Genomic DNA, 27918 nt, shown 5'->3' on the forward strand with positions numbered 1-27918 from the left:
ACAGCTAATTCTTCTCTTCCTGCGTCTCTCTTTTGCTTTCAAGTGGCTGGGGTCCTGTCAGACTCAATGATCTACAGCTCAGCTCCAACATGGTTCCGGCTCTCGGACTCTCCGAGCGGCCTGGCGTTTTGGTACATCCAGGTGCAGTCGGGCGACGTGCGCCTTTGGGGTGCAGCCCAGTGGATGATTCAGTTCCTCGCTGATGTAGCTGACTGAAGCATTGCGGGAGATTGAGATAGCAGGCGGGGTCCACAGCTGTAGGAAAGCCCTCACTGGAGCGATCTCTGTCTCCTTCCCTTGCTCTTGATGGTGAGTGAGAGCCTGTCGGTCCTCGAGTCTGGGGACTCGGAGCAGTGGCATGGCAGATTGTAACACAGAAACAGCGAGCTGTTGGTCTCCCTACTCGCTGTTACAGGAGTGTTCTCTTTTTCCCTCGTTAATAAGAGAGAGAGAGAGAGAGAGAGAGAGAGAGAGAGAGAGAGAGAGCCTGTCTGTGATGTCGAAGTGTTGGATGGACAGTAGTTTTTGATGGACTCAAGATCATGGTCTCGGGGGGCTTTGCTGTTGTTTGTGTGGTGGGTGGTGGGGGGGGCTGATGATTTTGCTGGAGCAAGTGGGGAAGGAGGAGGGGGTAAGGTCAGTGCTTCTGCTTGTGCATTGGAGGAGGGAGGGGGCTTTGTAGTTCTAACATTTTCTGTCATTCATTTTTTGTTTTTTTTTCTGTTTTGTGGATGTCTGAGAAGAGTAAGAATTTCAGGCTGTATACTGTACACAGTCTCTGATATTAAATTGTCTGTGAGGAGTACGGATTTCAGGCTGTATACTGTACACAGTCTCTGATATTAAATTGTCTGTGAGGAGTACAAATTTCAGGCTGTATACCGTATACAGTCTCTGATATTAAATTGTCTGAGGAGTACGAATTTCAGGCTGTATACCGTATACAGTCTCTGATATTAAATTGTCTGTGAGGAGTATGAATTTCAGGCTGTATACTGTATACAGTCTCTGATATTAAATTGTCTGTGAGGAGTACGAATTTCAGGCTGTATACTGTAAGCAGTCTCTGATATCAAATTGTCTGTGAGGAGTACGAATTTCAGGCTGTATACTGTAAGCAGTCTCTGATATCAAATTGTCTGTGAGGAGTACGAATTTCAGGCTGTATACCGTACACAGTCTCTGATATTAAATTGTCTGTGAGGAGTACGAATTTCAGGCTGTATACTGTAAGCAGTCTCTGATATCAAATTGTCTGTGAGGAGTACGAATTTCAGGCTGTATACTGTATACAGTCTCTGATATTAAATTGTCTGAGGAGTATGAATTTCAGGCTGTATACTGTACACAGTCTCTGATATTAAATTGTCTGTGAGGAGTACGAATTTCAGGCTGTATACCGTACACAGTCTCTGACATTAAATTGTCTTTGAGTACGAATTTCAGGCTGTATACTGTATACAGTCTCTGATATTAAATTGTCTGTGTGGAGTATGAATTTCAGGCTGTATACTGTATACAGTCTCTGATATTAAATTGTCTGTGAGGAGTATGAATTTCAGGCTGTATACTGTATACAGTCTCTGATATTAAATTGTCTGTGAGGAGTATGAATTTCAGGCTGTATACTGTATACAGTCTCTGATATTAAATTGTCTGTGAGGAGTATGAATTTCAGGCTGTATACTGTATACAGTCTCTGATATTAAATTGTCTGTGAGGAGTATGAATTTCAGGCTGTATACTGTATACAGTCTCTGATATTAAATTGTCTGTGAGGAGTATGAATTTCAGGCTGTATACTGTATACAGTCTCTGATATTAAATTGTCTGTGAGGAGTATGAATTTCAGGCTGTATACTGTATACAGTCTCTGATATTAAATTGTCTGTGTGGAGTATGAATTTCAGGCTGTATACTGTATACAGTCTCTGATATTAAATTGTCTGTGAGGAGTATGAATTTCAGGCTGTATACTGTATACAGTCTCTGATATTAAATTGTCTGTGAGGAGTAAGAATTTCAGGCTGTATACTGTATACAGTCTCTGATATTAAATTGTCTGTGAGGAGTAAGAATTTCAGGCTGTATACTGTACACAGTCTCTGATATTAAATTGTCTGTGAGGAGTACGAATTTCAGGCTGTATACCGTATACAGTCTCTGATATTAAATTGTCTGTGAGGAGTATGAATTTCAGGCTGTATACTGTATACAGTCTCTGATATTAAATTGTCTGTGAGGAGTATGAATTTCAGGCTGTATACTGTATACAGTCTCTGATATTAAATTGTCTGTGAGGAGTATGAATTTCAGGCTGTATACTGTATACAGTCTCTGATATTAAATGGAATCATTGAACCATTGACCTTCTACAGATACGCAGTTGAGAACATCCTAGCAAGCTGCATCGCTGCGTGGTACAGAAGCTGCAATACTGCGGACAGGAGGGCTCTACAACAGAGAGTTAAAGCTACCCAATGCATCACTGGCCCCAGCCTCCCTGTTATCAAGGACATACATTCAGAAAGGTGCCAGAAAAAAGCCAGCAATATCATGAAGGATGCCCACCCATCTGCTCACAGACTATTTGTCCCACTCCCAATAGGGCCAGACCACCAGCCTCAAAAACAATGATTTTCATCAAGTAGTAAGGCTGTTCAACACCTCCACACACTAACCCACCTGTCCAACTCCCAACCACCACTACTTTTTCATTTCCTGTCAGAGTCACCTTATGTAGAGAGACTCCTGTGCCCAGTGTCACTTTATGGACATACTGTCAGTCTATGCATGCAAGATAATGTTATGTACTTACATTTATTGTGTTTTTTTTACTATTTTCTTTATCTTATTGTGTTTCTTTATGGTGTATCAGATCCAGAGTAACAATCATTTCATTCTCCGTTACACTTGTCTACTGATGAATGACAATGTAGGACCATATGTCTATTTTCTGTCTGTGTTGTAGTTTGTGGTGCATTTATTATGTAAACTGTCACGTGGGTTGGGGTGTGGAAGAAGCAAATGAGAACACAGTAATTATGCTTTCATACTTAGTTAATCGGTTAGTCTAGTTGGGGGGGGTGAGTCAGGGAAATGATCATTTTTTGTTGATCGCTAATTGGGAATTAATTGGAACATTAATTAGATCGCTAGTTGTAATGCTATTAGAAGGCCTAGTTATGCTGTTCAAACTAATATTAGAGCATTATATCGCTAATTTAGTTTCATTAGTTTTTTCATCGCTACAAGATTGTTTGTCTTTACTGTTTTTGTAATAAAGGATCGAACCTTTTTCAGTCTGGAAAGTTACGGTATTATTTGGAAACACGTCAAAGAGTGTCGGGTCTCACTGTCAGGGATTTTAAAATGAAGCTCGATACCAGACTGCAAGCGGTGAATCTTTTATTTTACCAAGATATCACAGAGAGTCCACGAGTCTGGAACTCTGAGGTACAAGGGAAAAGCTTGTCTTTATATCTCGTAGCAGCTTGTATGACCTTAGCAGAACAAAGGAGTTAGTTCAAGATTTTTTTTCTTGATTTGTGGCTCATCTGTCTATACTCATCCCATTTGTGCACCTGTGTTTTCACTTTAATGAGGGATTCTGCCCAGAGCTATAAATCTTAGTTATGCAGACTAGGAATTTTAGTTGGAGAAACACAGGATGTCCTCAAGGACACAAAGCTTTAGCAATAGACACAGTTCTTTTAAGACTACACTCAAAATGTTCTTGTGCAGCCTCTGTCCAGACGAAGGGTCTTGGCCCAAAGCGTCGACAGTGCTTCTCCTTATAGATGCTGCCTGGCCTGCTGCGTTCCACCAGCATTTTGTGTCTGTTGTTTGTGCAGCCTCTCAGTGGGTTGGTTTGTTTTCCAGTATCTGCTACAGATGAGAAACCATTTTGAATGCAACATTCTAACAGTAAATTGGACCTGCTCTTTAACATGGACTGACGTGTTTTTCCCACGTGTCAGTCCATTGCCTCCTCTACTGTGTGCATTGTCCTTTAAGGAGGCTTGGTCATCAGAGTGAGGACAAAGGAAACAGTTCATCAGGATCAGATAAACTGGTGTGAATCTGTATTGTCTCAGCACTCCCCCATATTATTTATTTCATTAGACACACTAAGAGTCTGTACAGATGACCAAGGCTCAGTTCCTGCTGCTGACTGTACGTTCTCCTCGTGACCACATGGGGTTCCTCTGGGTTCCCTGGTTTCTTCCCGCAGTTCAAAGACCTACAGATTGGTAGATTAATTGTTCATTATAAATTGTCCTGTGATTAGGCCGGGATTAAATTGGGGGGGTTGCTGGGTAGTGTGATTCGAAGGGCTGGAAAGGCCAATTTCACACTGAATCTCAGTAAGTAATATCACAAGTCCTGGTTATGTGACCATGGACGCCAGGCAGGCAATCTCTGAAAAGCATTGATAATGGCCTCGGTCACCTGCCTTGTAAAGGCACTACCCAGAAGAATTTCTGTAGAAGAACTTTCCAAGAACAATCATGGTCGTGGAAAGACCATGATCACCCACGTCATAGACACAGCACAGAATGAGTGAATGAACGAGACACAGTGAGCGCTCTCTTGCCTCTGAATTGCAATTTATATCCTGTGTTTCTAACACCAAAGATGTTAAGTTGTGTGCTAGATTTCAGCGTGAGCGTGAAGCCGCGCAGCCTCCAGTCTTACCTGTGTCAGTCTGCCTGATGCACCATCTTGCTGTTACACTCAGCACTGTTGCCTGGATTCCCAGCAGCAGTTTATTATATTATATATTCATGTGTTTGATTGTTCATAAGACCATAAGATATAGCAGCAGAATTAGGCCATTCAGCCCATCAAGTCTGCTCCACCATTTTATCATGACTGAAGCATTTTTCCGGAATCCAAACTTCTCCCCATAACCCTTCACACCCTGACCAAACAGGAGTCTATCAACCTGTGCCTTAAGGACACCCAGTGACTTGGCCCCCACAGCTGCCTGTGGCAACAAATTCCACAGATTCACCACTTTCTGGCTAAAGAAATTCCTCCTCATCTCTGTTCCAAATGGATGTCCCTCTATTCTGAGGCTGTCCCCTCAGGTCTTCGAATCCCCCACCATAAGAAACATCCTCTCCACATCCACTCTATTGAGACCACCCCCCTCATTCGCCTAAGCAGTGTGTACAGGCCCAGAGCCATCAAACACTCCTCATATGATAAGCCTTTCAATCCCAGAATCATTTTCGTGAACCTCCTCTGGACCCTCTCCAGTATCAGCACATCTTTTCTTCGATAAGGGGCCCAAAACTGTTCACAATACTCTAAGTGAGGCCTCATCAGTGCCTTATAAAGCCTCAACATTACTCCTTGCTTTTATATTTCAGTCCTCTCGAAATGAATGTAACATTGCATTGCCTTCCTTACCCTGCAATTTAACCTTTAGGGAATCATTTTATTTCTTCCACCAAAATGCATGGCCATACATTTCCTGACATTGCCAGTTCTTTGCACATTCTCCTAATCTGTCTAAGTCCTGCTCCACTTCCTCAAGTCTACCTGCCCCTCCAACTATCTTCATATCATCTGCAAGTTTTGCAACAAAGCCAGAAATTCCATCGTCCTAATCGTTGACATATATTGTAAAAAGAATCGGCCCCAACTCAGACCCCTGTGGAACACCACTAGTCACTGGCAGCTGGTCAGAAAAGATTCCCTTTAATCCCTCTCTTTGCCTCCTGCCAATCAGTTACTCCTTTATCCAGGCTGGAATCTTTCCTGTAATTCCATGGGGTCACAGCTTGTTAAGCAGCCGCATGTGTGGCACCTTGTCAAAGGCCTTCTGAAAATCCAAGTACGCAACGTCCACCGATTGTCTTTTGTCTATCCTGCTTGTTACTTCTTGAAAGAATTTCCACATATCTGTCAGGCAAGATTTTCTCTTGAGGAAACCATGCTGACCACGGCCTATTTTATTATATGCCTTCAAGTACCCTGAGAACTATTCTCCAACATCTTCCCAACCACTGAGCTCAGACTAACTGGCCTATGATTTCCTTTCTTCTGCCTCTCTCCCTTCTTGAAGATTGGAGTGACAGTTGCAATTTTCCAGTATTCTGGAACCATCACAAATCTAGTGATTCATGAAAGATCATTACCTTCATGTATCCCCTCCCCCACCTTTTTACTCTGGCTTCTACCCCCTTCCTTTCCAGTCCTCATCAAGGGTTTATTCCTCTCCACAGACGCTGCCTGACCTGCGGAGTTCCTCCAGCATTTTGTGGATAGCCAGGGAATTTTTCCCAGGGTGACGTGGCTCCAGCATCCTAAGTGTATGCGTGCCGAATGTGATGTGTGGGAGTGTGCTGTGTGTGAATTGTCTGCTGACTTCCCTCTATCACTGACCGATTGGTGAGAGGTACTGTAGACTCATACAGTTTGGAAGCAGGGCCTTCAGTCCAACTCGCCTATGCTGACCAAGCTTCCCATGTTTGGCCTAAAACCAGGGGTTCCCAGCCTTTCCATGCCATGGACCCTTTCAAGGCACTGCCCAGAAGTACTGTAATTTCAAAGTAGTCTTGAGCCTGACATGTGATATTTTGATATTTTTAACAACTGTAATGTGATGTGATTTCTACAGGGACAGCTAATACTACTGTGGTTTGTTGTCTACATTCATAATTGAAGGAAATGCTAAATATCAGTGAAAGTGAAGATGTAAATCATTTCCCATTTAAGTTCACGGACCCCAAAGAGGTCCAGGTCTCCAGGTTAGGAACCCCTGCTGTAAACCTTTCCTGTCCACGTACCCATCTAAGTGCCTATTAAATGTTGTTAATGTACCTGCCTCAGCCATTTCGTCTAGGAGCTAAAGCCATATGCTTTACACCTCCTCAGGTTCTGACTAAATCTCTCCCCTCTCACTTTAAAGACCATAGGATGTAGAAGTGGAATCAGGCCACTTGGACATTCAAGTCTGCTCCATCACAGCTGATTTATCATTCCTCTCAACCCACCCCCCTGCCTTCCCCATAACCTTTGATACCCCTAATAATCACAACTTCTGCTTTAAATACACCCAATGACTTGGCCTCTACAGCTGCCTGTGGCAATGAATTCAAATATTTACCCCTCTGGCTACAGGAAGCCCTCCTGTTCTAAAGGGACGTCCTTCTATTCTGAGGTGGTGCCCTCTGATCCCAAACTACTCCACGATAGGGAACATCCTCTCTGTGTCCACTTTCTTGTGGCCTTTCAAAATTCAGTAGGTTTCAGTGAGACTTCAGAGTCTGCTTTGCCACTCCATCATGACTGCTCTATTATCCCTCTCTGCCCCATTCACCCTGTAACCTCTGACTAAACAAGCTCCACTTCATTTATTTATTATTGAGATACAATGCGGAATAGGACCTTCTGGCCCTTCGAGCCGTGCCAGCCCAGCAGCCCCTGATTTAACCTGAGCCTAATCACTGGACAATTTACAATGACCAATTAACCTGCCAAGCAGTACGTCTTTGGGCTGTGTGAGGAGACCCACACAGTCACAGGGAGAACGTACAAGCTCCTTACAGGCAGCGGTGGGAATTGAACCCTGGGCACTGGTACGGTAAAGTGATGTGCTGACCACTATGTTATCATGCTTTAAATAAACCTCTGCTCTCCAGTTCTTAATTCTTTGGCTCTGGGGAAAAGGCTGCGTGCATTCACCCTATCTGTGCCCCTCACAATTTCATAGACATATTGCAAATGCAAGCCTTTTAAAACAGTCATTTCAAATTGTTGGCATCTTACTCTAGGAGAGGGTCACATGACTCCAGAACCTAAGGGAGAGAAGCCATCAGTGTTAATTTAGACTAGGAAGTCAAGCCTTTGGGCTTTTTTTGGGAACAATTACTGATGGATGGAAGCCCAGCCTTTTGCACAGCGCTGTTTTTATTCATTTGAGTTTGCTAGTGAGAGACTCATTTCAGAATGCACTTCAACACGAGCACAGCTGAGCTGCTTCTGTGTTGGACCTCTCCTGGCTTTGGGGGAATTGAAATCCAGTTAAGGGAAGATTAAAAAAAGGCACGAAACTGAAAAGCCCTCTTGCGTTGGCCTCTGAACCTGATTATTGAAGGAAACTCCAGTGATAATCTCTCAAATGTGTGGATCTCTGCAGGCGGCGCCGGGAGAGTGAGGGAATGTGACTTAACAACAGCGGTTGTTTAAAACCAAGGAGAGATCTCCCACACCCCTTAAGCTGTGCAGCAGCCTCTTGAAAAGGTATCGAGAGGAAGAACAGACGCCTTTGTTTTATTCTCCCCTTTGATTCTGAAGCACTTTTGGACATGGGTGAGTGGACCATTCTGGAGCGGCTCCTGGAGGCAGCCGTGCAGCAGCATTCCACCATGATTGGCAGGTAAGAGGGGAGGGGTGAGTGGGCAGCCTCTCAGGCAAAGCCTGTCCCCACTGAGTGGGATAGCCCTTTCTGCAAAGTGCAGCCCTGCCCTTTTGTAAAACGTACAGGCACAAACTAACTTTTCAATATTTTTGTGTTGATTTCTAAATTAATTCTTTTTTTTTTGCTAGAAAATGTGCAATTAACATTTTATGCAAATACACTGTATATATATTTTGTGTGAGTGTGTGTTCACATACATGCTTGTGCTGAGCGTTTGCCTGTCTATGTTAGTTAGTTAGTTACTGCCAGTCACGACACTGCTGTTTCGGGTAGTGATGAAGGTCCTCTATCTCTGTCTGTCCTTGGCCATCTTCTCTATTGTGCCCCAGGTGTGGGTCAGGATCCTCATTTCTGCCTCTTCAGTGCACCTTGGTCTTGGAGATATTCAGGATTTCCTTCATCATGCCAGTAGCTTCCTCTCGGTTTTCACTCCTGTCAGTCATGCAAGTCCCGGGTGGAGACTCAGGAATACCATCACACTCCAATGTGGAAGGATTCTTCTTTGACGTTTTTGTAAAAATTTTGTTTGACCAGTCAGGGTTGTTAGCCCTGAGCTGAACCCCCGAACCTGGAGGACCGGTGGGCCACTCGTAGTCTGGCCACTACCCTTTGACCTGTTTGACATGGGTGACCCCACCAAGAGCCAAAGCATAAAGCCCAAACTCTAGCTAACATAGCTCTCCGGGTCGAGCCATGCAAGCCTCCAAGCCGTACGACAAGGTTGTGGTCCTCTTGGAGGTGTCTGTGTTAATATTTGTGTTTATGTTAGTGTGTGTAGGTGTCTGATTGTGCTTCTGGGTGTGTGTGTGTTGAGGATGTGTTTGACTATGTACGTATGCTTGTGTTTGTTGGTCTGTCTGGTTGTGCTTCTGGTCTGTATGTGTGCTTGTTGCTAGGTGTGTGTCTGTGTGTGCATGCATTTTTTATTTTTGATGACCCAGAGCCATCTAATAAAACTACAATGCCAGCAACAAGAAACCTAGTAAATCTGAAACCAAAATTAATTCAGACCAGAGTTCTGCAATAGAGTTATAGACTCTTAGAAAAGTGCAGCGCAGAACAGGCCCTTCAGTCCATCTAGTCCATACCAAACCAATTGAACTGCTGACTCCCATCCACCTGCACCAGGACCATAGCCCTACCACCCAAACACCTCTCTAAACTTCTCTTAAACATTGAAATTAAGCTTGTGTACACCACTTGCACTGGCAGCTCGTTCCACTCGCTCACAACCCTCTGAGTGAAAGTTTCCCCTCATGTTCCCCCTAAACTTTTCACCTTTCACCCTTAACCCAAGATGTCTAGTTGTCATCTCACCAAACCTTAGTGGAAAAAACCTGCTTGCATTTACCCTATCTGGAATTACTGTCAATAATAATGAGAGAGATACCTTTGATAAAGTAAAGATGTATATTTCTATGGTGCTTTTGGCATCCCTTTCAGAATGTCCCTAGGTATGTTACAGCTAATTACGTTAAGTATTTTTGTATGGTCATTGCTGTAGTGTAGGAAATCTGGCAGCCAATTTGCATATAGCAAACTCTCAATAATGGCCACGCTCTGGACCACATTATCTATTACCTTCTGTGTTGTTGGGTGAAGAATTAGCCCAGGATGCTTGACCCGTGAAGTTAAGTGGCACCATTTTGGCTAAAGAAGGCAGTCAATGGTCTTTGTTAAAGTCCCATCTAAAAGATAAGCCTTTGAACAGTGCAGGCCTCCTTTCATCAATCACTGTGGTAATTTCCACCACAGACACCTAGAGGGGAACTGGATCCACAATTTTGACTCAGAGGCAAAGAAATGTTCCCCATTGGTAGTTTTAATAACATTATTCCTGAGAAACATGTAATGTGCTGGAAGGACTCAGCGGCCAAGGAGCATCGCTGGGAGTTGCGAAGTTGTCGACATTTTGGGCCAAGACTTTCTGCATCAGGTCTGAGAGTGGAGAGACTGTGTGTGCTCCAAGATTCCAGGATCTGCAGTCTCTTTTATTTCCACTGGTATTCCTGAGCTTACCACATAGGGGTGCAATCAGAAATGGAATAGGCAAGTTACTCTATTTTCAAGAGAGAATCAGATAGAAAATAGTTTTCTGGGCGGGGGAACGAATGAAGGAATGGGACTGATGGGCTTTCTCTACTGGAGAAGGTAAACTTTTGAAAGACAACCTTTTCTATGCCACGGACCAATACCATTAATCGGGGAACCATGGACCCCAGTGTGGGAACTTATGTTCTAGACTGACCAGTCAGCTAAAACAATCTGTGATGGCTGAGTCATGGGTACGTTTAAAGCAGAGGTTCATAAGTCCTTGATTAGTAAGGATGTTATAGAATCATAGAAAACTACAGTGCAGAAACAGGCTCTTTGGCCCATGCAGTCTGTGCTGAACTATTTAAACTGACCGGTCTCATCGAACTGCACCAGGACCATAGCCCTCCATAGCCCTTCCTTCCACGTACCTATCCAAAGCTCTCTTTGAAGGTGAAATTGAAATCACATCCACTAGTTACACTGACAGTTCATCCCACACTGTCACCACCCTCTGAGTGAAGATGTTTCCCCTCCATGTTCCCCTTAAACCAGGGATTCCCAACTTTTTTCTGCTGTGGAGCAACACCATTAAGCAAGGGGTCTGTGGACCCTAGTTTGTGAACCTCTGCAAACATTTCATCTTTCACCTTTCCAAAGCCGACAAAGAAATTTTTATGTGATTATTCTGAAGCTTTCCATTATCTTAACAATGGAGTGAAATGTATGTTCTATGGTTCTAACTACAGGTTATCTTTACGGGAACACAGATGTTTCAGAGACCTGTCAAAGGTGTTTGAAGTGATCCTGATAAATGGGAAGAATCCCTCCCACCGCTAATGAAGCGGTAACAAGAAACTGAGGAAGTTCAGATTAGCATCAAAACAGAGCTAAGAGGAATTTATTTTATTTATAAGGTTGCTAGGGCACCGATTGTAAAAGTGTGTCAGAAATAGAAACCACTTAACTTTTAAAAGGGAAATATTAAATATCTGAAAAGGAAATACTTAAACAGGCAAGGTCAGGGAGAGTCCATAAGAACATAAGACATAGAGCAAAATTATTAGGCTTTGTGGCCCATCGAGTCTGCTCCGCCATTCCATCATGGCGAACTTATTCTCTCAATCCCATTGTCCTGCCTTCTCCCTGTAAATTTCCACACCCTTATTAATCAAGAACTTATCAACCTCTGCTTTAAAAATACTCGATGACTTGGCTTCCACAGCTGAAATTCCTCCTCATCTCCTTTCTAAAGGGATGTCCTTGTATTCTTGGGCTCTGCCTCTGGTCCCGGACTCCCCCACTGTTTTGAGTCAGTTGACTGGACAATATTCAGGGATTCATCTCTGAGTCTGAGTGAATGTGCCACAGTTGTCAACAACTACATCAAGACCAGTGTAGATTAGTATGTGCCTTTGAGGATATACCCAAAGCAAAAGCTGTGGATGAACCAGGATATTTGTAGTCTGCTGAGGGCTAGATCTATGGAATTCAAGACCAGTGATCAAGAACTACACAAAACATCCAGGTACAACCTACAGAAGGCTACTTTAAGAGCAAGAAAACATTTCCGATTGAAGCTAGAGACGCACATCAGCTCAGGCAGGATTTGCAGGCCATTACTTTCTACAAGGCAAAATCTAACATAAATGGCTGTGATGCTTCCCTCCCAGAAGAGCTCAATGCCTTTTATGCACACTTTGAAAGGGAGAACAAAACTACACTGTGCGAATCCCTGCAGCATCGGGTGACCCTGTGACCTCAGTCTCAGAGACCGGTCAGAACATCTTTCAAGGGAGTGAACACTCGCAAGTTGTCAGGCCCTAGAAGTGTACCTGGTAAGGCTCTGAAAACCTGTGCCAATCAACTGGTGGGACTGTTCAAGGACATCTTCAGTCTCTCACTGTTGCAATCTAAGGTTTCCGCCTACTTCAAAAGGGTGACAATTATACGAGTGCCCAAGAAGAACAGGGTGAACTGCCTCAATGACTAGCACCCAGTTGCATTCATATCTGCTGTGAAGAAGTACTTTGAGAGGTTGGTCATGGCCAGAATTAACTCCTGCCTCAGCAAGGGCCTGGACCCACTGCAGTTTGCCTATTACTGCTCAGTGTTTAACACAATTACACTCTCAGAATGAATCAACAAGCTTCAAAACCTCCATACCGTCCTCCGCAACTGGATCCTTGACTTCCTCATCACGTGAACCTGGAGACCATTCTGGCTGGTTGCATCACCGGCTGGCATGGAGGGGCCACTGCACAGGATCAGAAAAAGCTGCAAACTCAGCTGGCGGCTCCCCAGAATCAAGGACACCTTCAAAAGCCAATGTCTCTAGAAAAGTGGAGGGCTAAGGACCCCCATCAACCAGGACATGCAGTCTTCTCATGGAAGAGGTACAGGAGCCTGAAGGCACACACTCAATGGTTTAAGAACAGCTTCCTCCCCTCCTCCATATGAGGTCTCATCAGAACCTAGTCTTCCCATAGTTTGGTCTGTATCCCTATCATCCACTTCATAATAAACAATAAGGACTTTCAACCTGTTGTAGCAAACAATCTGCCAGAGAAACTCAGCAGGTTCAACAGCATCAGGATCATACTCAAAATGCTGACAATTCCTTTCCTTCCACAGATGCTGATCGATTGATTGATGCTCTATATTCCAACAACTGCTGTTTCTTTTGTCTTAAGAATCATTGAGATCTTGACTGATCTGTGACTTAACTCCATAAATACATAATTCCAAATTTCATTCAAGAAATCCTGCTTCAAATATTTAGTCACTGTTCTCTGGTTCCAGACTCTTGGAGTCTATCGGAATGGGAATGCGACGTGGAATTAAAATGTGTGGCCACTGGGAGATCCCGCTTTCTCCGGCGGCCCGAGCATAGGTGTTCAGCGAAACAGTCTCCCAGTCTGTGTCAGGTCTCATCAATATATATAAAGACCACACATTTTAATTCCACGTCCCATTCCCATTCTGATATGTCTATCCATGGCCTCCTCTACTATCAAGATGAAGCCACACTCAGGTTGGAGGAACAACACCTTATATACCGGCTGGGTAGCCTCCAACCTGATGGCATGAACATTGACTTCTCTAACTTCCTTTAATGCCCCTCCTCCCCTTCTCACCCAATCCCTGACATATTTAGTTGTTTCCCTGATCTCCATCTCCCTCTGGTGCCTCCCCCCCCCCAACTTTCTTTCTCCTGAGGCCTCCTGTCCCATGATCCTTTCCCTTCTCCAGCTCTGTATCACTTTCGCCAATCACCTTTCCAGCTCTTAGCTTCATCCCACCCCCTCCTGTCTTCTATCATTTCGCATTTCCCCCTCCCCCCCACTACTTTCAAATCTCTTAGTATCTTTCCCTTCAGTTAGTCCTGACGAAGGGTCTCGGCCCGAAACGTCGACAGTGCTTCTCCTTATAGATGCTGCCTGGTCAGATGTGTTCTACCAGCATTTTGTGTGTGTTGGTTAAATAAATAAACTGTTGTATTTTGGGCCAAGACCTTTCATTAGAACTAGAAAGGAAAGGGGAAGATGCTAGAATAAAAAGTAGGTAGAGGTGAAGAAGGATAGCTGGAAGGAGGTGGGTGAAGCCAGGTGAGTAGGAAAGGTAAAGGGCTGGAAATGAAGGAATCTGATAGGAGAGGAGGTTGGACCTGGGGCAAAGGGAAGGAGGGGCACCGGGGGGAGGTGATAGGCAAGTGAGAAGATATAAGAGGCCAGTGGGGAATAGAAGAAAAGGGAAGTGGGAGGGTAGTTTTTTTGAACTGGAATTAGGAATTGATATTCATGCCATCAGGTTGGAAGCTATCTAGATGGAATATAAGGTGTTGCTTCCTCACCCTAAGGGCAGCCTCATTGTGGCACAAAAGAAGGCCACGGACTGACATTTTAGAACAGGAATGGGAATCAGCATTGAAATGTTTGCCAACTGGGAAATTCCACTTCTGCCATTAAATTTTCAATTAAACTCTAAAGTTTCAATTTGTGCAATCACTCCTCAATTCATATCCTGGTCACAAACAAAGAATGTACCATAATATGTCAAATTACCCCACTCTTACATTGCATGCTGTACTATAACAAAGATATTGTTACATTCATTCCTTGTTCTTTTCTAATTCATCAGCAACAAACATATACAAAGGAGGCACTGTACATGTGGTAAATGTTATAAGAAATTACTTTAATAGTTCATATGATTATTCAGAATAAAATACGGAAAGGAATGGTTAATGAAGTAGTAAAACATAGAACATAGAACAGTACAGCACATTACAGACCCTTCGCCCCACAATGTTGTGCCGACCCTCAAACCCTGCCTCCCATATAACCCCCCCACCACCTTAAATTCCTCCATATACCTGTCTAATTGTCTCTTAAACTTCACGAGTGTATCTGCCTCCACCACTGACTCAGGCAGTGCATTCCACGCACCAACCACTCTCTGAGTAAAAAACCTTCCTCTAGTATTCCCCTTGAACTTCCCTCCCCTTACCTTAAAGCCATGTCCTCTTGTATTGAGCAGTGGTGCCCTGGGGAAGAGGCACTGGCTGTCCACTCTATCTATTCCTCTTAATATCTTGTATACCTCTATCACGTCTCCTCTCATCCTCCTTCTCTCCAAAGAGTAAAGCCCTAGCTCCCTTAATTTCTGATCATAATCCATATTCTCTAAACCAGGCAGCATCCTGGTAAATCTCCTCTGTACCCTTTCCAATGCTTCCACATCCTTCCTATAGTGAGGCATCCAGAACTGGGCACAGTACTTCAAGTGTGGCCCAACTAGAGTTTTATAGAGCTGCATTATTACATCGCATCTCTTAAACTCTATCCCTCGACTTATGAAAGCTAACACCCCATAAGCTTTCTTAACTACCCTATCTACCTGTGAGGCAACTTTTAGGGATCTGTGGACATGTACCCCCAGATCCCTCTGCTCCTCCACACTACCACGTATCCTGTCATTTACTTTGTACTCTGCCTTGGAGTTTGTCCTTCCAAAGTGTACCATCTCACACTTCTCTGGATTGATCTCCATCTGCCACTTTTCAGCCCACTTCTGCATCCTATCAATGTCTCTCTGCAGTTTTCAACAGTCCTCTACACTATCTACAACATCACCAACCTTTGTGTCGTCTGCAAACTTGCCAACCCACCCTTCTACCCCCACATCCAGGTCGTTAATAAAAATCACGAAAAGTAAAGGTCCCAGAACAGATTCTTGTGAGACACCACTAGTCACAACCCTCCAATCTGAATGTATTCCCTCCACCACGACCCTCTGCTTTCTGCAGGCAAGCCAATTCTGAATCCACCTGGCCAAACTTCCCTGGATCCCATGCCTTCTGACTTTCTGAATAAGCCAACCGTGTGGAACCTTGTCAAATGCCTTACTAAGATCCATGTAGATCACATCCACTACACTACCCTCATCTATATGCCTCGTCACCTCCTCAAAGAACTCTATCAGGCTTGTTAGACACGATCTGCCCTTCACAAAGCCATGTTGGCTGTCCCTGATCAGACCATGATTCTCTAAATGCCCATAGATTCTATCTCTAAGAATCTCTTCCAACAGCTTTCCCACCACAGACGTAAGGCTCACTGGTCTATAATTACCAGTAAAAGAGCCAAAATAATAATTATCAACCCATCACTGTGCCTTGCTACACAATCTACTTCCGGAGGGAATGGCAAGTGACTGACAGCCTCTCTAGAGTCACTCTCTCTTTCTCTCTCTCACTCTGTCTCTCTCCGTCATCTCTCTCTCTTCCCCCTCCATCCCCTCCCTCACTCTCCCTCCCTTTCTCACACTTTCCTTTCTTCTCCCTCTCTTTCTCTCCTTCTCTTCCCCCTCTCTTTCTCCCTCCCTCTCCTTCCTTCTCCCTCTCTTTCTTTCTTCTTACCCCTCCCCTCACTCTCTCTCCCTTCCTTACTTTCTCCTTCCCTCTCCCTCTTTTACCATTCTCCTCTCTCCCCTCCCTGTCTCTCTCGCCTAAGAGATTCGCCTTGCACAAAGAAATTTGCCCTTTTTTTTATGCATGGACACCTACCATTAAGGAAGGAGTCCATGGATGCCAGATTGGCAACCCTTTCTTTTCTTAAATACTGTACTTGCCCAGACAAAAATACAGACCATAAGACATAGGAGCAAAATTAGGCCATTCAGCCCATCAGGTCTGCTCTGCCATTTCATCATGACTGATCCTGGATCCAACTCAAATCCATACACCTGCCTTCTCACCATATCCTTTCATGCTCTGACCAATCAGAAAATGATCAACTTCTGCCTTAAATATATCCACGGACTTGGCCTCTGTGGCAGAGCATTCCACATATTCACATCTCTCTGGCTAAAAAATTTCCTTCTTACCTCTGTTCAAAAAGGTTGCCCCTCACTTTTGAGGCTGTGCCCTCTAGTTCTGGATACCCCCTCCATAGGAATCATCCTCTCCAAATCCACCCTGGCTGGTCCTTTCAACATTCGGTAGGTTTCAATGAGATCCCTCTATATTCTTCGAAATTCCAGTGAGTACAGGTCCAAAGCTCCAAACACTCCTCTTATGTTAACTCCTTCATTCCCAGAATAATCATTGTGAACCTCCTCCGGACTCTCTCCAATGACAACATATCCTTTCTGAGATATGGAGCCCAAAAAATTCACAATACTCCAAGTGCAGCCTGACTAGTGTCTTATAAAAACTCAGCATTATCTCCTTGCTTTTATGTTCCATCCCCTTGAAATAAATGTCAACATTGCACTTGCCTTCTTTACCACAGACTCAACCTGTAAATTAATCTTCTGGGAGTCTTGCACGAGGATTCCTAAGTCTCTCTGATGTTTGAACCTGCTCCCATTTAGATAACAGTGCGCACTATTGTTCCTTTTACTAAAATGCATAATCATACATTTCCCAACACCTCATTCCATATCCCACTTCTTTTGCCCATTCTTCCAATCTGTCTAAGTTCTGCTGCAACCGCATTGCTTCCTCAGCACTATAAGACCATAAGATATAGGAACCCTTCAGCCCATCGAGTCTGCTCCGCCATTCAATCATGAGCTGATCCAATTCTTCCAGTCATCCCCACTCCCTTGCCTTCTCCCCATACTCTTTGATGCTAATCACGAACCTAGCTATCGCCTTAAATGCACCCAATGACTTGGCTTCCACAGACACTTGTGGCAACAAATTCCACAGATTTACCACCCTCTGACTGAAGTAATTTCTCCACATCTCTGTTGTAAATGGATGTCCTTCAATCCTGAAGTCGTGCCCTCTTGTCCTAGACTTCCCTACCATGGGAAGTAACTTTGCCATATCTAATCTGTTCAGGCCTTTTAACATTCGGAATGTTTCTATGAGATCCCCCCCTCATTCTCCTGAACTCCAGGGAATACAGCCCAAGAGCTGCCAGATGTTCCTCATATGGTAACCCTCTCATTCCTGGAATCATTCTTGTGAATCTTTTCTGAACCCTCTCCAATGTCAGTATATTCATTCTATAATAAGGAGCCAGAAACTGCACCCAATACTCCAAGTGTGGTCTCACGAGTGCCTTATCGAGCCTCAACATCACATTCCTGCTGTCATATTCTATACCTCTAGAAATGAATGCCAACATTGCATTTGCCTTCTTCACCACTGACTCAACCCGGAGTGTTAACATTTAGGACATCTTGCACAAGGACTCCCAAGTCCATTTGCATCTCTGCATTTTGAATTCTCTCCCCATCTATATAATAGTCTGCCGATTTATTTCTTCCACCAAAGTGCATGACCATACTTTCCAACATTGTATTTTATTTGCCACTTCTTTGCCCATTCCGCTAAACTATCTAAGTGTCTCTGCAGGCCCTCTGTTTCCTCAACACTACCCGCTCCTCCAGCTATCTTTATATCATCAGCAAATTTAGCCACAAATCCATTAATCCCATAGTCCAAATCATTGACATACATTGTAAAAAGTAGCAGTCCGAACACTGACCCCTGTGGAACTCCAGTGGTAACCGGCAGCCAGCCAGAATAGGATCCCTTTATTCCCACTCTCTGTTTTCTGCTGATCAGCCAATGCTCCACCCGTGCTAGTAACTTCCCTGTAATTTCATGGGCTCTTATATTGCTAAGCAGCCTCATATGCGGCACCTTGTCAAAGGCCTTCTGAAAATTCAAGTACACCACATCCACTGTATCTCCTTTGTAATTTCCTCAAAAAATTTCAGTAAGTTTGTCAGGCAGGATTTTCCTTTTAGGAAACCATGCTGGCTTTGGCCTATCTTGTCCTGTGCCTCCAGGTGTTCCCTAATCTCATCTCTAACAATCAATTCCAACAACTTCCCAACCACTGATGTCAGGCTAACAGGTCTCTAGTTTCCTCTCTGCTGCCTCCCACCCTTCTTAAATAGTGGAGTAACATTTGTAATTTTCCAGTAATCCAGTACAATGCCAGAATCTATCAATTATTGAAAAATCACTGTTAATGCCTCTGTGATTTCTCCAGCTACTTCCTTCAGAACCCGAGGGTGCATTCCATCAGGTCCAGGAGATTTATCCACCCTCAGACCATTAAGCTTCCTGAGCACCTTCTCAGTTATAATTTTCACTGCACAAACTTCACTTCCCTGACACTCCTGAATGTCCGGAGTACTATAGACATCTTCCACTGTGAAGACTGATGCAAAATACACACTCAGTTCCCTTTAGGTAGGAATTTCCTTTATTCCATTGCGATACTAATACATCTCCCTCTCAAACTGCAGTGTAAATTCAGTCATGTTATGATCACTGCCTTCTAAGAGTTCCTTTACATTAAGCTCCCTAATAAGATCTAGATGATTACACGACACCCGATCTAAGACAGCCTTTCCCCGAGTAGGCTCAAGCACAAGCTGCTCTAAAAACAGACTGTTACCATTACCTACTCTCACGACTGAATTCTGGTACTCACACTAAGTTCTCAAAACTTGGCTCTGGATTGGTTCCCTTGCAGTTTCTCAAGTATTCACACATCCCAGACTAACACCATTTTGTCTTACAAACTTCCATTTTGTGTTAAACTTTTTAGCATACAGTATACCAAAGAGGAATCAAATTTAATCCTTTCCTTATCTATACTACAGAGAATGAGATATCTCGTATTTCTGTAGTACCTTTTGCAATAAATTCACATCAAGTTGAGTTTATCGTCAAGGACAGCGAGGTACAGGTCCAAGAAAATATTTGCAGCAGCATCTCAGGCATGTAGATTCATACATCAGAGCATCCCAACGAGTGTTATGGTCAATGGAGTGTAGTTACTCTTGGTAAACAACATGAGCAATACAGGATCCCACGAACAACAATGTATCGATGGCAAGTTGGGTTCCAATCATTCTAATTCCACTCCCCTTCTGCTTTCTGAAATGTCAGTCCATGGCCTCCTCTACAATCTGGATGTGGCCACTCTCAGGTTGGAGGAGCAACATGCCATATTTCGTCTGGGTAGTCTTCAACCTGATGTCATGAAAATCAATTTCTCCAAATTCCCGTAATTTCTCCCCCTTTCCCTTTCCCGAATCTGGCTCCCTTCTCACCCCCTCTCTTCCCCTCACCTGCTGTCACTTCGCTTTGACGTCTCTCCTCTTTCCCTTTATCACATGACCCACTCTCCTCTCCTATCACTCTTCCACCAATCACCTGACCTGCTGAGCTCCTCAGTCGTGTGTTGTGAGGCTCTCTGTTGGTTGAATTCAACTATGGACGTTACATTCTATCTAGACTCAAGCCAGGAGTACAATAGGGAGAGCAAGTTGTTCCCATATAGCAAGATCCCCTCTCCACACATCTGAGGAATCCAAAGGAATGGCAGCCCCGGAGTTTTGTTCTGGGTTTACTTCCAAAGCCTTCCCCATGAGTAGGTATAGCCACAAGCTAGTGGAGGTTTGAGAAAGAGCTGCCCGAAGTGACTAGTTTTAAGGTGCCAGTAATCTGCCTTTGCCCTTTCTCCTGTCAGTAGAAACAGTTCTGCTGGGCCAAGTAGCTAAGTCAACTGTGAAGGCCAGGAGCTGGACTTGATTGTCAGAGACTATTTGGGGTGCACCACACGACTGGGAGCTTATCTGTATTAACCCCCTCACCCCCACCCCTCGGCTGTGACAATCTTGTGTACGTTAAGGGGGGTAGGGCGGAGATACATCTCTACCAAGGGAGGTGTAAGGTCACCCTTGGGCAAGGTGCAGCACCTGCTTAGCCAACTGCCTCACGCCCCCACTCCTGATCAGGGTCACGTGAAGCCATGGGAGCAAGTGGTGGATGGTCGTATGAGCAGCCGGTGCAAATTACGTTCTGGTATTAATAGTGGCTGGAGGGGTGGGATCACCTGTCATGTAAACACCAGAAGAAGGCAATGTCAAACCACTTCTGTAGAAAAATTGGCCAAAAACAACGACGGCTATGATGCTAATAGTCTTTCATTTGGTGCCATTAATTGAGGGATAAACTTAGATCTGAACATTGAGAAGAACTCACTACTTTAATTCTAAAAACGGTGCCTGTTTTGGAGCAGACAGAGCCTTGCAAGAGCAACCTCTCTCTTCCTTGTTGTTGAGAAAGAGAGAGAGCCTGACTGATATACTGAAGTTTTGGGATGGAACTGTAGTTTTAATGGATTCTGATCAAGGTCTCAAGGTCTCGGTACTTCTGCTGGAGCAAGTAGGGAGAGGGTTGATCGTCTTGCTGCTGCTTGTGCCCAAGAAGGGGAGAGGGGTCTTTGGGTTTCTGTCATTCATTCTTTGGAGTTTTCTTCTGTTTTATGGATGGCTGTGAAGAGTAAGAATTTCATGTTGTATACTGTATACATTCTCTGATGTTAAATTGAACCATTGCTATCTCATGAGAAAGATGATGGCATCATTGGCAGTGTGGCACTCCCTCAGTATCTCACTGAAGACCTTTCCAGATTTCTCCTGTTCATGAAGATGGACAAATTCATGACGTTCTGACAGAGGGAAGATACGCTGAGGATCATCTGGCAGCATTTCAATGAACAATGATGTATAACGCAAGGCCACCTGCAGAACATGATGTGATGCAGTTACAGCATTCAACTCAAACAGTAATCTGGGACTGTGGAGCTTTGAACACATGGTGCTCATGAAACAAAGGAAATGGGCAGAGGTGAGCCGCGTGGTTCACTGATTCAAGGTCAAAGCACAGAAGCTATTTTCCCGGATGAGTGAATTACAAGATGTTACTTGGATATTATTCAACACTCTGTTCTAAAATTTTCATCTATCTGTGGACTTTATTGCTGGAATTGCTCCGATATCTCTCTGTTCCTCGATCTCTGGATCTTGCACTTTCTTGCTATAATTTCTCCAACATTGGCAACCATTACTTTGGATCCTAAACCCTGTAATTCATGTTCAGGAACAGCAATTACCCCTCAACCATCAGGCTCTTAAACCAAAGGGGATAGCTTCACTTGCCCCATCAATGAAATGTTCCCACAACCAATGGAGTCACTTTCAAGGACTCTTCATCTCATGTGATCAATAGTTATTGCTTGTTTATTATTATTTTGCTTGATTTTGTTGTTTCTTTGTTATTACTTTGATAATAAATTTACTTTGAACTTCAGCTATTCTTGACAAAGTGTTGTCACAGGAAAGCAGCATCCATCACTAGGTACAGCCCACCACCCAGGCCATGCTCTCTTCTCATTGCCGCCATCAGGGAGAAGGTACAGGAGCCTCAGGTCTCACACCACCAGGTTCGGGAACAGTTACTACCCCTCAACCATCAGGCTCTTGAACCAAAGAGAATAACTTCACTCGCCCCATCTTTGAAATGTTCCCACAACCTATGGACTCATTTTCAAGGACTTTTCGTCTCATGTTCTCAATACATATTGCTTATTTATTTATTATTATTCTTTCTTTCTTTTTATATTTGCACAGATTGTTGTCTTCTGCACTCTGATTGAACACCCTGGTTGGGTGGTCTTCTTTGATTCTGTTATGGTTACTATTCTATAGATCTTATTGAGTATGCCCACAAGAAAATGAATCTCAGGGTTGAGTATGGTGACATATAAGTACTTTGATAATAACTTTAAACTTTGAACCTAACTCTCCCTTGTCCGTTGTTAAAGACCCTCTGTAAAATTGAGCTCCATGACAAAGCTTTCAGCATATTCTCCCCCACTTCTCTCTCACAAAGATTCTAAGTCAGAGTACATTTTTTTATCAAAGTATGTAAGAAGTATGCAACCCTGAGATTCATCTTGCTGCAGAGAGCCACTAAAAGCATGGAACCAGTTCAAAGAAAAACATCACCAGAGAGAAGTGATGGGCAGGTAAGGAGATAACGTTAGAGAGGGAAAGAGGAATGAGGAATGGTGAAAAAGGGGGTCATCTCCAAAACCTTCTGTCTTCTCCCATCAAATACGCCCTTCTCCAGCCCTTTACCTCTTTCACCAATCGACTTCTCAGCTCTTTACTTTACCCCTCCACCTCTGCTGGTTTCACCTACCACCTACTACCTTGTACTTCTTTCTTTCTTTTCCCTTTATTTCCAGTCCTGAGAAAGACCTTGGCCTGTACAATCAACTGTTTATTCCCCTCAATAGATGTTTTGGGTCTGACTTGCTGAGTTCCTTCAGCACTTGATACACTTGACTTCATTGGTCAGAATAGTGAGCGCAGGAGTTGGGAGATCATGTTACAGCCATACAAAACACTGGTAAGGCCACATTCCAAGTACTGCATGAAGTTCATGAAGGATGTCATTAAACTTGAGAAGGTGCAAAAAACCCAACTTTATTTATTTATTGGTTGAGATACAGTGAGGAGTAGGCCTTTCCGGCCCAACAAGCCCAGCAACTCCTGATTCAACCCTAGCCTAACCACAGGACAATTCATAATGACCAATTAACCTACGAACCTGTACATCTTTGAATTGTGGGAAGAAACCGGAGCTCCCGGAAGAAATCCACACAGTCATGGGGAGAACGTAAAAACTCCTTATAGGCAGCGGCAGGAATTGAACGCGGGTCAATGGTACCTTAGAGCATCGTGCTAACCATTATGCTACCATGCTGTCCTTTTGAGGATATTGCTTGGGTTATAGGGAGAGACTGGACAAGCTGGGACTGTTTTCCCTGGAGCAAGAGGCTGAGGGGAGAGATTGCAGAGGTTCATAAAACCATGAGGGGCAACGATAAGGTGAATAGCCAAGGGGTTTATCCCAGGATAGGTTAGTCCAAGCTTACAGGGCAGAGTTCTAATGTGAAATCTGAAAGGAATGCCTCTTCAAACAAAGGGTGGTGTATATATACCAGAAGAGGTTGCAGAAGCAGGTACAATTACAAAATTTAAAAGGCAATGATGATTGGTTGTCCATCATATCTGACATTAACAGGAACCTTGTGCGGAGAGCCTTTAAAGTGGAAAAGCAGTTGCACTGGGACAGTTCCACTCTCTCGACCTCAGAAGTCCAGGTCCAGTGGTACAAACACGCATCACCAGCTGGTGTCTTCCTTGGTTGCAGTGAATGACCGTTAAGCTCTCCAAGGAGTGTTGCAGTACCACCTTCCTGGCCGTTGGATCTCACTGTAGATCTCATCAGCCCAGCCCACTAGAGCTGACTTCACAGGCTACAGTAGACATATCCCTTTCTCTCTGGAGTACGAGGCCTGCATGGTTTAGCCCGCTTGTCGAAATGGTGTACTAACGGGGTGGGGGGGGGGGGGGGTGGGTGGCAGTGGTATGCCTGTGGTGGCATGCAAGTGGCTGCGTGGAGCCACAGGTGAGAGCTGAGTGTCCAGTGAGGACCAAAGGTGAATAAACTGCCCCGGAATGGACACAACAAGCCCCTTCAGCAGAAGTAGTAAACGTCATTAAAAGGTTTAGAGGGATTTGGGCCAAACACAGGCAAGTTGGATAGCAAGGACGAGAAAGTCAGTGTTGTAGAACTTGATGTCCCAAGATCTACACTTCAAAAGAATTTAGTTAGCCACAAAGTTCTAAGGGGCATTTTGTCGAAGAAAACAAACTCTTTTCTTTTGTAAACTTGAGAAAATCAGCAGATGCTGGAAATCCAAAGCAACTCACACAAAATGCTGGAGGAACTCAGCAGGTCAGGCAGCATCTACAGAAAGAAGCACTATCGACGTTTCAGGCCGAGACGCTTCGTCAGGACTAACTGAAAGGAAAGATAGTAAGAGATTTGAAAGTAGGAGGGGGAGGGGAAAATGCGAAATGGTAGGAGAAGACCGGAGGGGGTGGGATGAAGCTGAGAGCTGGAAAGGTAAGTGGAAAAAGGGACACAGAGCTAGAGAAGGGAAAGGAGCATGGGACGGGTGACCTAGAGAGAAAGAAAGGAGGAGGGGAGTACCAGAGGGAGATGGAGAACAGGCAGAGTGATGGGCAGAGAGAGAAAGAAAAAAAAAGGAGGGGGAGAAAAACTAAATATATCAGGGATGGGGTAAGAAGGGGAAAGGGGGCATTAACAGAAGTTAGAGAAGTCAGTGTTCATGCCATCAGGTTGGAGGCTACCCAGCCGGTATATAAGGTGTTGTTCCTCCAACCTGAGTGTGGCTTCATCTTGACAGTAGAGGAGGCCATGGAGAGACATATCAGAATGGGAATGGGATGTGGAATTAAAACATGTGGCCACTGGGAGATCCTGCTTTCTCTGGCGGACAGAGAGTAGGAGTTCAGCGAAATGGTCTCCCAATCTGCGTCAGATCTCACCAACATATAAAAGGCCACATCAGGAGCACCAGACGCAGTATACCACACCAGCCGACTCACAGGTGAAGTGTCGCTTCACCTGGAAGGACTGTCTGGGGCCCTGAATGGTGGTGAGGGAGGAAGTGTAAGGGCAGGTGTAGCACTTGTTCTGCTTGCAAGGATAAGTGCCAGGAGGGAGATCGGTGGGAAGGGATGGGGGGGGGGATGAATGGACAAGGGAGTCACGTAGGGAGCAATCCCTACGGATAGCAGAAGGGGGGGAGGGAAAGATGTGCTTGGTAGTGGGATCCCGTTGGAGGTGGCGGAAGTTACGGAGAATTATACATTGGATCCGGAGGCTGGAGGGGTGGTAGGTGAGGACAAGGGGGACCCTATCCCGAGTGGGGTGGTCGGCGGATGGGGTGAAGGTAGATGTGCGGGAAATGGGAGAGATGCGTTTGAGAGCAGAGTTGATGGTGGAAGAAGGGAAGCCCCTTTGTTTAAAAAAGGAAGACATCTCCTTCATCATGGAATGAAAAGCCTCATCCTGAGAGCAGATGCAGTGGAGACGGAGGAATTGTGAGAAGGGGATAGCATTTTTGCAAAAGACAGGGTGGGAAGAGGAATAGTCCAGGTAGCTGGAAGAGTCTGTAGGCTTATAGTAGATATCAGTAGATAGGCCGTCTCCAGAGATGGAGACAGAAAGATCAAGAAAAGGGAGGGAGGTGTCAGAAATAGACCAGGTAAATTAGAGGGCAGGGTGAAAGTTGGAGGCAAAGTTTATGAAGTCAATGAGCTCAGCATGCGTGCAGGAGGCAGTGCCAATGCAGTCATCAATGTAGCAAAGGAAAAGAGGGGGATGGATACCCGTATAGACTTGGAACATGGACTGTTCCACAAAGCCAACAAAAAGGCAGGCATAACTGGGACCCATGTGGGTGCCCATGGCTACACCTTTGGTTTGGAGGAAGTGGGAGGAGCCAAAGGAGAAATTATTGAGAGTAAGAACTAATTCTGCTAGACGGAGGAGAGTGGTGGTAGAGGGGAATTGGTTAGGTCTGGAATCCAAAAAGAAGCAGAGAGCTTTGAGACCTTCCTGGTGGTGGATGGAGGTATATAGGGAATGGATGTCCATGATGAAAATAAGGCAGTGGGGGCCAGGGACTTAAAATCATTGATAAAATTCTAAGTGTGAGAAGTGTCACGAACATAGGTGGGAAGGGATTGAACAAGGGGGGATAAAACAGTGTCAAGGCATGCAGAAATGAGTTCGGTGGGGCAGGAACAAGCTGAGACAATGGGTCTACCTGGACAGGCAGGTTTGTGGATCTTGGGTAGGAGGTAGAAACGTGAAGTGCGGGGTGTGGGAACGATGAGGTTGGTGGCAGTGGATGGGAGATCCCCAGAGCTAATAAAATTGGTGATGGTATAGGAGACAGTGGCCTGGTGCTCCTTAGTGGGGTCATGATCAAGGGGTAAATAAGAGGAGGTATCAGAGAGTTGTCGCTGTGCCTCGGCCAGGTAGAGGTCAGTCCGCCAGACTACAACAGCTCCCCCCTTATTGTATGTTTTTTTGTATATTCTTTTGTACGATTGTTTTCAAGAATTTCTCATTTTATCTCCAGGATACTCCTCACCGTGGTTGTGATCTTCCGAATTCTGATTGTCGCCATTGTCGGGGAGACTGTCTATGAGGACGAGCAGACCATGTTCATGTGCAACACCCTCCAGCCAGGCTGTAACCAGGCCTGCTACGATAAGGCATTTCCCATCTCCCACATCAGGTACTGGGTCTTCCAGATCATTCTGGTGTGCACGCCGAGTCTTTGCTTCATCACCTATTCGGTCCACCAATCATCCAAACAGAAGGACAAACACTCCGCTGTGCTTGGTCCTCCTCTGGACCGGGAAGTCACCAAAACCTCCACAGGCTGTAGGGAGAATAAAAAGTCAAAAAGCAGTCTCCTCAATGGGACTCTGGGGCAGAATACTGAAAGGTCTGGAAAGGCAGTGGAATCAGACTATTTGGAGAATAAAAAAAATCCTAATACATCAGGATGGATCCATAGCAAAAGCGTAAAAGTTCAGCGGCAAGAGGGGATATCAAGATTCTATATTATCCAAGTGGTCTTCAGAAATGTTTTGGAGATTGGCTTCTTGGTGGGACAATATTTTCTTTATGGGTTTAATGTTCCTGCAATCTTTGAGTGTGATAGGTACCCTTGCGTCAAGGAGGTGGAGTGTTATGTGTCCAGGCCGACAGAGAAGACGGTGTTCTTGATCTTCATGTTTGCGGTCAGTGGCATCTGTGTGGTTCTCAACCTGGCTGAGCTCAACCACCTGGGCTGGAGGAAGATTAAGGCAGCCATCAAAGGAGTGCAAGCCAAGAGAAAATCTGCAGTCGAGGTTAGGAAGAAGGACCCCCCATTTTTCAATGGCCAAGGGAGGACCCAATCCAATGAATCTGCATATGTCTAAGTAACATGTCCTCAGCTAAGCGCGAATACTTTACATTATGGAAAGAGATCTGTGTTCAGTCCACAACTGTGGCATGCAGCTTTCATGACATATGCTGGTGATAATAAACCTGTTTCTAATTCTGATTCTACAAACAAAGAATTTAACGTGTTGCTAACTGCTCCTATTAAGTCATCTTGACCTATCCTATTGCACATTTCCTTTGCTCTGCACACCCTTCCTCCATCTTCTCTCCTTGTATCTCT

The 27918-nt window shown here is 44.6% G+C and overlaps 1 protein-coding gene across 1 annotated transcript; it reads left to right on the plus strand.

Moving 5' to 3' along the window:
* Nucleotides 1-8315: 8315 nt before the first annotated feature.
* Nucleotides 8316-27673, plus strand: LOC132401640 (gap junction delta-2 protein-like). Its single transcript, XM_059983656.1, has 2 exons — nucleotides 8316-8392; nucleotides 26821-27673. Exons 1-2 carry the CDS (start codon nucleotides 8322-8324, stop codon nucleotides 27671-27673), a joined length of 924 nt encoding a protein of 307 aa, XP_059839639.1. The 5' UTR covers nucleotides 8316-8321.
* The last annotated feature ends 245 nt before the right edge of the window (nucleotides 27674-27918 follow it).

This window comes from Hypanus sabinus, chromosome 11 (assembly GCF_030144855.1).
Source record: "Hypanus sabinus isolate sHypSab1 chromosome 11, sHypSab1.hap1, whole genome shotgun sequence".
In the NCBI taxonomy this organism is placed as follows: Eukaryota; Metazoa; Chordata; class Chondrichthyes; order Myliobatiformes; family Dasyatidae; genus Hypanus; species Hypanus sabinus.

What these genes read in the sequence shown, in the direction of transcription:
- LOC132401640 (XM_059983656.1), top strand. Translation starts at nt 8,322, where the DNA reads ATGGGTGAGTGGACCATTCTGGAGCGGCTCCTGGAGGCAGCCGTGCAG. An exon ending in CATTCCACCATGATTGGCAG is followed by an intron (nt 8,393 to 26,820) that starts GTAAGAGGGGAG and finishes TTTTATCTCCAG; the next exon opens with GATACTCCTCACCGTGGTTG.